Below are 13442 nucleotides of genomic sequence, written 5' to 3'. Positions count from 1 at the left end.
TATTCTGATCTGAACCAAACGATTCCCATTGAATTTCTACTAATCATCTGTTGATTCCCAACTTGGCTGGAGAATGTGAAACAGCAAATTTCTGTTTGTGTGAGCTTTATCTAGCCGAAGATCCATTAATGTTTGTGTTTGGCATGCTATCTCTTTCGGATGCTTATTCTTTTGAAAGCTAATTTCATGTTAAAGCTGATCCAGTAACATGAGTGATTTAAGATTTTCCGAAAGCAAATCAAAGTGTTCATCAAGGGATCATTATTCTGTCGATTTGATCTCCAATTCTCGTAATGGAAAATATCTCCTCACAATGATATTTTTGCCACTGAGCGCTTACATTCTGCTGTATGCGATATCTAGAAGGTTTTCTCTTGGCCCAGGTCAAAAACTCGCTCTTTGTTTGGTTTGAAATTGCTTGAATTAGCACTCCTTCCACTATAGACTTTTAGGAAGAAGTGTATGAGCTTATGAATTTAAGTGATGAATCAACTTGGCGAACTTAGTGAGCATGCAATTATCCGGAACCAGAAGTTATGCTGGCGGTCTTGCACCTTGACAACCTTGTAGAGTAAATTGTTTTTGTAATAGGTTAGAATACTGCTGCAAATATGAGAAAATGAGTCAACGCAGGAGTAAGAACTCATTGTCGAGCTGGCAACAATTAGTAGAATGCCTAGTTCAAGGTTTAAAATGAATAGTATTGATGGGTTTTTCTCAATGCAATACAGAACTTTTTTTTCTAGAGAACCTTTAATTATTCAATTGAATACCGTTACAAGCGCTGCTCTTCTTATATATTTCTGAGCTTCCACAATGTAAACGAACGAAAGAATTCTTTTGCATAAAAGTGAATTGAGAAATAAAGCATAGCATACAATGTAATATCGTCGAACGAGGAGCTCTTTAAATGGAAGCATATGGATGAAGAGTCTATTAAAAGTCTTTGCATGAACTTGTGTTTAAGCTGCAATCTCTCTACCGATAGATAAGGTGCGGCATATCTTTAAATGCGGCAGCATGACGACCTTTAATCAGAAAATTTCCGTTACAGATCAAAAATTCCATACTTACGCGTAAGAAGTAATTTCTTCGGATGTATCTGGGCTATCATCCAACTGTCTGCCTCGTAACATTGACCTAATTTCGGTATCGAAGCCATTCAAGGGATGCACCATTTACCTCAGAACTCAGAATGAAAAAGAACAATTGGATTTTTTTAGATTTATTTCTGTCCACCAATCTCCGCCCTTCTGCTTTGTTCAGGTATTTCCACTACACAGGGGGAAAATATAGTTTATATATATAGTTTGCTATATATATATTTATAACTATTGGAACTAACTAAACTGAGTAGATTTTATCTTACATTTTGGTTTACGTCCACTGGCCTTCAGTTGGTTGTGTTTTCTCACTTCGCCTTATCATTCTGCATCCTGATTTATCGTATATTTATCGCACTTCACGCTAACTTTTCCTAGTCACCTACGGCCCTGTTTGTGCTCGTGTTTGTGCTCTGGGAGCTTTGAAATCGATCCACTGTTTTTTTTCTTCTTCTGTTGTTCCATTCTCTACTCCTCCTGAGCTTCGCTCTAGTTTCACTTCCTGCCGCTGTCATCGTGCTTTCGCAAGTTTGACACATTGCTTTTTTACTTGCTTTTTCCTGTTATCTTCTTGCAACTCGGTCTGTGTTGGCCAATCGTCTATCGTGTGGTTTTGACCCCTTCTTCTGCTCGTTCGTCACTGAACTGCCTACGATTGGTTTCTATTGAGGCATACAAACGGCACGATAAGCAGTACGAATAGAGAAAGAGAGAGAGGGAGAGGTCATGCTCCGAAAAACTCCGAATTCCCGAGAAAAAACTTATCTGGCAACATGCTGAATGAACTTGACCCACGAAGCATGGATGTAACGGATCGCAACCGATTGGCACGATGGCGCCACGGTCGCCGCCGTATTGGCATGCCCTTTACCATCCCTGCGTCCAAAGAGCCAGCGTGATGAAACTAAAGTCACAAGAAGAAAGCAATACTGGTGGCCTTTGCCAAAAAAAAAGCAACATTTGCAGCCTTCGATAACGAACCAAGGTCCAATGCTGCAGTGCTCTGTTGCTTCAAGCTCAACTTTGCTGAGAATCCGGAATGGCGGCCGCAGAACGTTAGTGCAGAACGGCGTGCTCATAGTTGTAATACTGGTTTATCTGCCTTTTCCGCATTTTCGTTACCGCCGCAGGAACTAATGGTTCCCGGAAGTACGAGCTGGCCACGCGCCACGAGTTGAGCGACGCTAAGGCCTGCTAGGGGCGCTCGGTGTCACCGATCCTTCTCCTTGGTTCTTCCCACAGAACAAACACACGAACATGCACACAAACACACACAGTACACATGACACATACCAAACACATACATACACCCACGCACACACATACATACATACATACATACGTACACACATCATACACATCGAGCGAACCACGATCCTAGGGATCGAATTCATCAAACACCGAACACCGCCACGAGTAGTACTAGTAGTAGTAGTAGTAATAATAGTAATAGTAGTAGGCCACGACCACGACCACCATGGCCATGGTTACCAATTGCACTGATATACTGATGCTGTGCTGAGGGGTTGCTGTTAGTGGTGTTGGGTGGGCTTTGGTGACCGACAACAACAAACATCGAGTATCGAGTTCGTATCCTCCGGACCGATAACAATTCGAAGGTTGGAGGGAGTGTGGGGGAAACAGGCAGAGGGAGTACGAACGAAGCTGGTCAACGATCAAGCTACACGGGTATCCTAGGGTTGTCTATGTACAAAACGCATCCTCAATTTAATCCTACCACTCCTCACACGCTCACTTCCGTCCATGTGTCCATTCGGGTTGATTGATTGTTTAACTGCGGCAAACGGCCTGGCGGCGACAACGACGCCAACTCCAATACACCAATGAGACCATCTTGAAAGCACCGGAAAGCACGAGAAAAAGGGGGCGCACGGCACGCAGCAGCCTTCACAGAAAGCTTTCCCGTGCGGCGGCATCGTGCGTAATGACGAGACGCTGCGACCCCGGATCACCGTACTGGCTGTGGTAGAAGTCCTCCCGCATCATGTGGTTGAGGCTGGAGCACCGGAAGTACAGGATCTCCTGGAACGGTTTCCGGAAGTCCCGGTTGAGCGTGGCGTAGATGATCGGGTTGAGCAGCGAGTTGGCGTAACCGAGCCACAGGAAGAACGACGACAGCATTCGGTGGTCATCCTTCATGAAAGGCCGCACGAGCGCCAGAATGAAGAACGGTAACCAGCAGACGGTGAACGCGGACATGATGATACCGAGCGTCGTCGATGCTTTCCGTTCCTTGGCGAGCTGAAAGCGTAACCGCTTGTGCTGCGGCGAGCTGGGTGTTGCGGTTGCCCCCGTTCCCTTCGTGGCGCTCGTCGTGAGCAGTTTACCGGTAAGCGGACCATCGATCGGTCCGGAACCGTGGTTGGCCGCGTTGGCGGCGGTGGCGGTGGTGGTTGTCAGTGGGAGTGGTAGCTTCTTTTCCTGGACGTTCGTCACCGTCGCACCGTTGATGGCACTCTCGAGCCGCTTCTGTGCCCGCTTCTCCTCCATCACGATGCGACGGGCCGCCCGGAAAATCTGGCAGTACACGAACAGCATGACGGCGAGCGGGATGTAGAAAGCACCCACCGTGGCGTAGATCTGGTAGAAGAAGTTCTGGCACACCGAGCAGGCCGGCTGCCCATTCACCCGATGTTCATTGCCGAGGATGAGCAGCGGTGGAAGGGAAATGCAGGCCGCCGCCAACCACACCAACGCGATGCAGGCGATCATACGGCGCGGTGTCCGCTTGACACCGTACTCGAGCGGTTTCGTGATGGCCCAGTACCGGTCAACCGAGATGGCGCACAGATTGAGAATGGAGGCGGTACACGAGAGCACATCGAACGATACCCAGATGTCACAGAACACTTCCCCGAAGCGCCATTCTTCGAGCACCTCGTAGAGCAGGGCAGGTGGCATGACGAGTAGCGCCACACACAGATCGGAAACGGCCAGCGAGACGAGCAGGTAGTTGCACGGTCGTCGTAACTTGCGCACCAGACAGACGGCCACGCACACCAGAATGTTGCCGATCACGGTACCGACGATGACGGCCAACAGTACGATACTGACGACGATCGTCGACGTGCTGATGGTGGTGGTGGTGGTGTGCGTGCCCGGAACGTCGTCGATATCGACCGGCACTAAGCCATCGTCCGGCCACAGGGACGCCGACGTGACATTCGCCTCCAGGTACGCTAGAGAGCTCAGGTTCGAACAGCCACCGTACGCCGGATCGCACGGTAGCTGGATCGTCGTGGCAGTGAGGTGGTGATGGTGGTCGCCGCCAGCGATGGTGGCCGCACCGGTGGTGGCCACTCCACCATCCGCTATCGTGGACGTGACGACGACGTGGTTGGTGTTGGTGGCGGTTGCAGCGGCAGCGGCAGTGACTAGCAGCAAACTGGACAGTGTTGTGGCCACGGCGAGGGTTACGAGCGGTGCGGTGCGATTGCGGCGGACTGCAGACGCGATGGTGGTCACCGAATCCATACATGCACCTTGCCGACCGGATACCCCCGGATCGTGCCAACGATCCGGCCGGAGGTGCACCTGCTGTTGCTGCAATAGTTGGAAGGCGTCACCGAGGGGCTCCTGCTGGATCAAACGGTGACCGCCATACCGGACCCACTGCCCTCGGGCCTCACCACCACCACCACCACCAGTCCGCGACCTGACGCTCGTGTTCCTGTTGATGGTGCGGCGATACCGACCGGAAGCCGCTACCAGAAGGCGGCGTGTTGACGCGTTGGCAGCGGGCTCCAGCGGTCCTCAGACGGGACGTCGCAGTTTGCAAGCAGGCCTTGGCTTCTTCTTTCTGCTGTTGGTATTGCTGTTCTCGTCGTTAGGGGCAACCATCGAATGGTGGCTGCCCGAACACATCCTCAAACGGCCTCTCTGACCGGCTAGCTACCGTTGATCCACTCCCCCTGCCCCCTGCCCCCCGGACTTGGGCTTTCCGAGATGCGTGGCCTGGCTCTGGGACACACGAAATTCAATTTCCTTCCTTGGTCGTCCCTGGTAACTGACCGGCCTGGGATCGATCGGGGATTCGTTTAGTGAGACAGCTTGTGCACCTGCACTTCACGCGTTCTCACCGGAGGAGAACTCCTAGACGTTCTCACCGGAGGAGCACCCTCGACACAACTGTCAAGTGGCTTTGGCAAGAGTCACTTACACGCACGTGCCAAGCACCCTCTCGGCTGCTAAGGCGTAAGTGTCGCCAGGCACTAGTGACACTGTGACCACCACCACGAATACCACTGGCTTCTATCCTGGTGACGATGTCGACTTCAATGTAACAGACACTTCCTGCGAAAGAACCAGAGAGGCAGAGAGAGAGAAGAGAGAGGTTAGAGAAGAAGATGCCATTCGAGCGTCTTGCTGCACAAGTTGCTGCCGGGTGTACTACCGTGCGCTGCCACTGATAGACAATCACACATACGCTCTGCCAACGTATGTGTGTGTTTGTGTGTATATACGCACCTGCAACAGTGGCCCGTTCCTCTCAGAGGAGGGATGTTAGATAGAATGCTTTCTGATTGAATTACTCTGTACGATGATCGTTATCCGTGTCCCCAAAAGCGAAAGGAGATAGGATTTCCGTTCGCTTGGCGTCTTGTGCTGTGATCTCAGCAATAGTCCCACACTGACACACACGCGCGCTGACGAGTGGATCAAGCAATAACGAACACGGGAGGTACGTCAGGTGCGCTGGTGGGTAAATTGAATGTTGGCGAGAGGCTTGGGTGGCCACAAATTGTAGCTAACGATGGCTGAGCACCTGATGTCCTGTGTTGCATCAACCGTACCGTGCTTGAGGAGTAGTTCGGTCGTTGCTGAGGTCGGTGTCACTCGTACCAGAAGCCCCCCGGGGGTTAACCCCACCGGCTACTGTCGGTCTACTGTCACCAAATACGATGTCAGCACTAATCAGCACATCAATCCGGGGTTCTCTGCATTCAGTGCGTTTGGTTGGATAGCTTGGATTCGAAATCCTCCTGTTGGCAAACACTCTTCGGTGAGGTCCTGAAAGTAGAGTGGAAAAATGGAAGAGAGCTTTAGTATTTTCGTTAGTCGGTATTGCTGGGGCTGGAGTGTAACTGCATTCAGGGCTCAAAGATCGTGCGACACAATGGGGCCCCGGTATTAGTTTGGCTAACATCTGTGGCATTGGAATCTTTCCGTTGTGATGGAAAATTTGGAGCAAATGCATGTGCTTTGACGTGATTTTCGATTCGATTCCTCCATTGGTTTGGCCACCACGATGCGGCCAGCAAGTTTACCGACTGCTGAATCAGCACTTCGCCACTAGATCCGGTTAAAATGTTAAAAAATTTCCCTTTCTTTCCTTTACCCTTGTAGCAACGCAGTGCAAATGGAAAGCTTTAGAACGCAGTCTTTTCATGTTTTGATGTAAAAATCACTGTTATTTCATCGCCATTATTCTGATCATTGAAGGCGAAATAAGCTTAAGCTTGAAATGTAGATCAAAAGCGAGATTAATTTATTCGGCATTATTGCCGCATTGAGTTTATAGCAAAATGTAAGTCAATCGTTCAAATTCAAAGTATTTTTCCTTATTATCCGCTTTCATCTTGCATATTTCAGTTTGTTCTGCGTACAGGGTGACTTTATCCCATTTTATTCTCTTTCGAAAATTGTCTTGAGTAGGTCGAGCAAGCGATATGCCATACACCAATCAATGGAACTCTAATTACAGTAATTAGAAAACATCATTTTATCATGTAGGACAGCTTATTAATCTCAAATTCACTCCCATCAAAAAAGTTTCCTAACTGGCTTTGAATCTGATAAAAAATATACATTATAATTTTAAACACCCTCTAGAAAAGCAATAAATTCATTCTAAAGTGTCATTTTCGATAATATCTACAAAACAATGCACAGGGCAAAGGCAAAAATATAAATTCTCCCTTGGCATCTCGAAAGCAATGTAAATATCAGGGGCAATATCGAATTCAATATGCCCGACCCAGTGGACCCAGGTGTAAATGCTATGGTTGCAAATTACCGCCGTTCAAAGCGAGAAGCAATAAGGCAATGTAAATTAATTTCCTCTTAGGCAACGGGCCGAAAAGCTGACGGTACGGTCGCGGGCCGTTCCACAAGAAAACCCTTTTTCCTGGCGCCCTGGAACTGGCACGTTCAGCATCAGCATCAGCAGTTTTTTCGCTGCAAATATTTGCCTCTCCCACCAAAGGCAAACGAACCCCAATGGCTTGGCTTGCTTGTGCGGCCCCATCATCATCATCATCCATTGTTTGGCTGGTTTTAGTCGATCATTTTTCTTTCCAACAAAACTTTGGAAAAATCAATATAAGACACACGTACCGTCCAACGAGGTACTCCGGTACGCACGTCGCGGCAGCAGCTGCCAGGGGCCGAGAAGACATCAAGAACGTGCCGCATTTCTTTAATGTGCGCGCGACGGGGCCTAAGGGAACTTGAAATTCTGTTTTCCCCTTTTCAATTGTGCTCCAATTTAACCGGTAACCCATTTGAAGTCGTTCATGTTAATGTGGAGTTTCCTTTTTTAAAATTTAATTTGCTTGAAAGTCGTTAGGTGAACCACCAAGATGCCTCTGGCCAAAATGCCTTTTATACTGTGGTGATCAGGGTGGACCAGGGCCACGTGATGAGCACGTGCTGTTTGTCCAAGACTATCAAAACGAAACGGCTTGTTAGCTTTTGAGCTCTTTTGCCTAACTATTAAATCAATTTACGACCTTTGGAAGTTAAAAAGTGAAGTTAGACAAAGAAATATGATGTTGACCAGAGGTTCCTCGCATTGTTCGGAACGATGTACGTAGAACGGAGGCGCCTGGTACTTGGTTTGAACATGGACAAGAACATATAAGTTTGTTGTTTCTACATTATTACAAAAGTTGTTTCTAGATTATTTATGAGTGTTAGTTCTAGTTTTTTAAAATAATTTGGCGTTATTAATATTAAATGATGAACTTGAAATTGTATGCGCATTTGCTTAAAACTTTCCAAACGGCCTAGTTATCTCTTATCATTTTATGTGGCTATTTGAAATGGTTTCGTCGTTTCGAAAGCCTTTGCTGTGGTCCAAAATGACCATTCGGGGCTGTTAAAAGTGAGAGCTGTTCCGCAAACAATGCAATCTGTGCCACAAAGCACTGCGAATATTGTCTTATCTACAGCCGCAAGATGAGAAATGGTGATTACGAAACGACTCTCTTACGTAGCGTATCTACTCCATCGAGTGTCCGTCGTTGGTCGATCGAGCTTTAAACCGGAACACCTTATCCACCACAAACTGGAGCGCCATTTGCATACACACACCTTGAAGTGGAGGTAATGGAGCGAGATCGACTGAAGCATTTGATGAATTGTAATGACTCTAGAGGGCTCGGTGCACTTGCTTCTGTTGGGAAGCTCGTGGAAAGCACTCTATCCGTAAGAAGCAATAAGTGGGCTCCATTGAACGTGCAGCTTAACGAGAGCAGGATGCTTAGAATATTTATTACGCTCTCCATATTTGCTGCAACCTAGGCTGAAGGCGGAGAGTAAGTGAAGTTAAGATTAAATTATCAACTTTCTTCAATCTACAGGACGTAGTTGATGCGACCGAAGAACACTCATGACAAACTAAAAGGGACAGGAAATAAATTTAATTACATAAATGAATATTGCGAATTTTGCGGATCATCATCGTAATTGAAACTGTACGGAATATTGCATCTCATATGTTTAAACGTTATGATCCATCACGTAATGATATCAGTGAACAACAGATAAACTAGATTCTTCCCAGTTTAGAGACAATATTCTACATCATTTTATTTCTACATTTCAATTTCACTCTCTTTTGTTTCAACCAGCATTACTTTTGTCTTTCCACGCACATTCCACTTCTACTGGCAATTTGTTGCAGATGATATGAGTGGAATGATTTATTCCTAAAATACATATTCCATATTTTCCGATACAACAAACCATACCTCACGCCGGGAAGGTGTGCTTCGCGTAACAAAGAGTCAATGCGCAATGCGATGCTATCTTTGGAGCCAGCTTACCCGGGGATTGTACCCCCAACTCCCTTTCCTCACTCCGGTGTGCCGGTATGCCGGTACGAGGAGTCACACCCGAGTTCCGACCAACCTGGCTAGCCAGCCGGGCGATGAATCAAATGGCGGGCTAGGAAATCCTATCCCATTTGTTTTCATTTTCCGCAAAACCGGAGCGTTCCACCCTGCGGGCACCGTCGGCGGGTGCCGTCTGGCCACCGTCACCGTGCTCCCAGCAAATACCTACGCACACGCCGGCCATTTCGGGCGGCGGGGCGTTGGTGGTGGTCGGCTATATGTGTTTCAGCTGTGGCCAAAAAGAAGGCATCGCAGCAGGCGAGGTGAAGCGAGCGGAAGGCCGAAGGCTACTGCAAAGGTGTAATGGTGGCCATGAATATTCCACTTGCAGCACATGGAATACGTTCCATGGCCCAGGACCACCGAATGTTGTCCCGTTGAACCGAGCACCCTCGCCTGGCCAATGTAAGCCACACGCACACACACAAATACATGGATTTATTTATGTTCTCTTTAACAGATTTTATATCTTGCTTTGCCTTCGCATAGAACTTGGCTACCGGATGATGCTGTGTGCCAACTTATCTGGCGCTCACTCGCGAGCACCGCCCGCCCGCTCCACGCGTAACAGTCCCAAAAACTTCCCAAATCCACAGCCGGTACGGCACGGCACACCACAGATTGTGGGCTACTTTATAAATAGACCTTTGGAACAATAATAAGTGTGCTGGAACTATATTTACGCAAAGTCTGGTCTGGTGTGCTCTGGAAGGTTGCCCGCGCACCCTGGTTGGTTCAGTCCAGTGGGGCCTGGGGATTGGTAAGATTGGGAGGATAAATCGACAGAAATCCCCTCGGAAAATCGGTTGCACCAACAACAGCATAATGGGTGCCGCGGGTTAATTTGGGAGCCATTACCGGTCATTGCCATTTCATGATCATGATCGTTACGCTTGCCAAGGGGGCAGTCGGGATCGAGCGGCCATTAGAGGATCGAGTTTATCGGGTTTTTGGTGGTGATTTGAAGGCGAAGCGGATGCTTCATCCCAATGGATTGTGTTTAAAACCGTGCGTTTCCGTTTGATGAAAGATCGATCTGGTGTTGCCGTTTGCCCGAACGCAAGACGCAATAACGATTCGTATTCGAATTCGAAGTACCTCAGCCATCAAGGAGTGTGGCCGCGGGCTTTGATTTTACCGAATCCGAATTGCTTCATTTCGTGAATTCGTTGGGCGGATGTTTCAGTTCAGTCATAATTACGCTCATTTCACTGGCACTCCCGGCCAGATTGGGAATCGCAGATGCCCTCGAACCCTCCCGGGGGAGCCTGGCAGGTCTATTCTTAGCGGTAGCCACAACTCTCTGTCTGTCTCTCTGTTGGCAATGGTTTTGATGTTGATGTCATTTCTTAAGGATTGAACGGTTTCATCTTCGCTTTCGATACACTGACTGGCCACCACCAACACTATACTATCAAAGGAAGCGTCTGATACGAGTGTTTATGCTATTGTCATTGTCATAAGCAATGGCCGATGATTCTCATCATCGACTGTCCTTTCCGGGGGGGAACTTTTCAGTCAAGCCAGCCACAAAGCATCATAATCCATCTTTGTCACTCCGGTCAACTGATAATGTTCGCTCGCTTGGCCGCTCTCTCTCTCTCTCTCTCTTTCTTCCGCTGTAGTAAGATCAACACAGGATAGTCTGTGCTCGAGGACACAAGGAATGATCCAAGACAAACAAAGAAAGAAAGAAAATTTCCCAACGGGATTGGCCAGGCGCTGGTCTTATTGGCTCGCTCTGTATTATTGCATCGTCGATATTTAATGCCAACATCCGTGGCCATCCAATGGCTTCGGCTTCTTCTTGCAAAAGGCAAAGCTCAAAATTGAAAAGAATTGCCTTGGGGATTTCCCCTTTTCCCGGCCTGCGGAATCGGAAAAAGGAAGGAAGTTTCTGCATTATTTGTTCGAGCAACGAGCAGCAGCGGCCAGCGGGATGGCACTAGTCTCCGGTTACTAAGCCCTTCGCTGGCCAGTAGGTCCTTCAATCAGAATGGCTCTTTCTCTACCGCTTCCGGCATACACACACACCGAAACACTCGTGCAAGGGTTACCAGTAGTCGTCGGTCCCTGTGCTCTAGACCCCGGGCATGGAGATCCCGCAGGCGTGTCGGCCTACCGATGCGGCAAACAGCAGTGGGCAATGTAGGAGGAGTAAGGGGGGAATAGCAAACCATAATTCTTTCGCCAACTTAAACACTGAAACTATGCTGCCCGGGCTCAGGTGGCTCACCGTGGAAGTTTCGTTGCTTTGAAATAAAAGTTGCGCGAACCTTGGGCGAACATAAATCAAATCATCACCGGTGGCCATTGCTGCTCCACCGGGATCGTTCCGTCCCCCGAGGGGGTGTCTGGAAGTATGTGTTCGCTTCTGCGAAACAGTCGTCGTGGTCCTGTGGAAAGTGTCGGACATCAAACGGGCTCGGATCTCGTCAGTCGGATGCTTTCCTCGTCTTTTTTTCTCTCGGAGTGCTGCTGGTGTGAGAATGTGTTTTGTTTTTCTTTACGTACGGTTCAAGTTCTGTTGAACAGTGGAGGAAAATATTTGCCAGGAGCAAACAGAAAACGGTTTGTTTGAAAAGGGAGCACAAACTACTTCAATTTCCTTCACCCTCTTGAGCGCCCAGTGGTCACACCTTGTTAATGGCCGCACCACGTAGTCCAGGCGTAGAACAATCGTTCCTCAATCTGAAAGAGTTTTACATTCGATCCTTTGTTGATAGGTTTTGCGACCGTTATAGACAATCATTGCTGATATGCGGCTATTGTTACGATTAATTTAAGATGGCCGGCAAAAACATTGAAATCGAAAGTTATGTTGCAAACATGAAATTGATAGGTTGGAGATTTAGGAACTAAAAATTGTTTAAGTTTTTTAAATCTTTAGCCTACTGGTACCTCAAATCGATATCATCGTGTCGTTTGTGCTGTCCACGAATTAATAATAATTTTTTCTTGATCAAGGTTAGTTAGTAATGTTTGGAGTTGATGATTGGTTATTATACACTCTGTCAACTTTCTATAGTCGCACTAATCTTTTCAGCATCTTTCAAATCATTTTATTAACTCAACTCCTTGTTTTGGGACATTTTTAAGTGGACAAAATTGCGAATAAAACCATGTAGTTCAATTTAAGTTATATGATTTCCGGCATTTTTTCGACCAAAGACGATTTATGCGCTGCCCTTACAAAGTAATATGTGGTGATTGCGTTTTAGTTTGCCGTAAATGTGAGTGTGAAACTAACGAAAACGAACTGCAAACGAACGAACGAGCTTTTCATTCAAATACCTCGGTTCTCTCTATCACTTAGTAACGCACACCAAGACAATTTGGTTCTTCTGATATCGCCAGTTAGAGCATATTCTCAAGGAATTCAAGAATTCTTACAACGAATCTAGTGATTTCAATGGATGAGTGCGTCTAGAAACACTGTCATGATGTTTTCATCTTACAGCCAACAGCCTCCCCATACCGCGCCATCCACATACGACGTCAGCTCATGTGTCGCGTTCTTCCGCCCTCCCATATCCCAGGAAGTAAACCTCCCTCCCTTTGCCAACGAAAACCCCACCATCAAAAACATGACCCGCAAAAGGCGCGACTTAAAGCAACAATCTCAAAAATCCCAAACCGCCACCGGTAGGAATGGATCTGCCCGCCATAGTCCTTGCCCTGCGCCCCATGTTCCCTTTCAACCGTACGATGTGCCAGTGCTCGTCGTCCTTGGAAGCAATTTTTAATACCTTCTCGTACAATACACGGCCCAAAACGAAAGCGCATGTTCGCCGCGAGTGGAATGTGAGGTTCCTCTTTGGGATTTCATTCTATGTTTTTTTTTGTTCGCTTCCTCTTCTCCGAAAACCGACGAGTCGTTATTGCGCCACAGCACAAAGTAAAGTTGAGAATGTTCCTCCTTCTCGTCGACATCGTATTCGTTAAGGCATAATTCGTTCGTACGTGGGCATGTTGCGGGGCACAAGGTTAGCTTCTACCAGCAGGGGAAAGCTTTGCAAGGAGGAAACGATCGGTGGTTACCTAACGAACATGGCGGATGACATTAAGCTCCGTACGTACCATCGAAGGCAGTGCGAGCAGCACCGAGATCGAAACACGACGGTAAGCAACATGTAGGATGAGGGTCCTTACGGTAAGGTGTTGTTCTGCGGTTGATCGTTAAACCCTGGCTCCGAGGCGG

The 13442-nt window shown here is 47.7% G+C and overlaps 1 protein-coding gene across 4 annotated transcripts in view; it reads right to left on the bottom strand.

The window, feature by feature from the left end:
• Positions 1-1220: 1220 nt before the first annotated feature.
• The window catches only part of LOC125948566 (5-hydroxytryptamine receptor 1-like), a 51957-nt gene continuing 39735 nt past the window's right edge, over positions 1221-13442 (bottom strand). For all 4 annotated transcript variants that reach the window (XM_049674769.1, XM_049674771.1, XM_049674770.1 and 1 more), the window contains exons 3-4: positions 5592-6134; positions 1221-5417 (exon numbers count right to left, since the gene is read on the bottom strand). In XM_049674769.1, the coding sequence (XP_049530726.1) occupies positions 3012-4598 (1587 nt within the window). In that variant the 5' untranslated portion in view covers positions 4599-5417; positions 5592-6134 and the 3' untranslated portion in view covers positions 1221-3011. The remainder of the gene's footprint in view (positions 5418-5591; positions 6135-13442) is intronic.

The sequence above is a fragment of the Anopheles darlingi genome, chromosome 2, assembly GCF_943734745.1.
Source record: "Anopheles darlingi chromosome 2, idAnoDarlMG_H_01, whole genome shotgun sequence".
Taxonomy (NCBI): Eukaryota; Metazoa; Arthropoda; class Insecta; order Diptera; family Culicidae; genus Anopheles; species Anopheles darlingi.
This window is presented reverse-complemented; position numbering and strand designations above follow the sequence as displayed.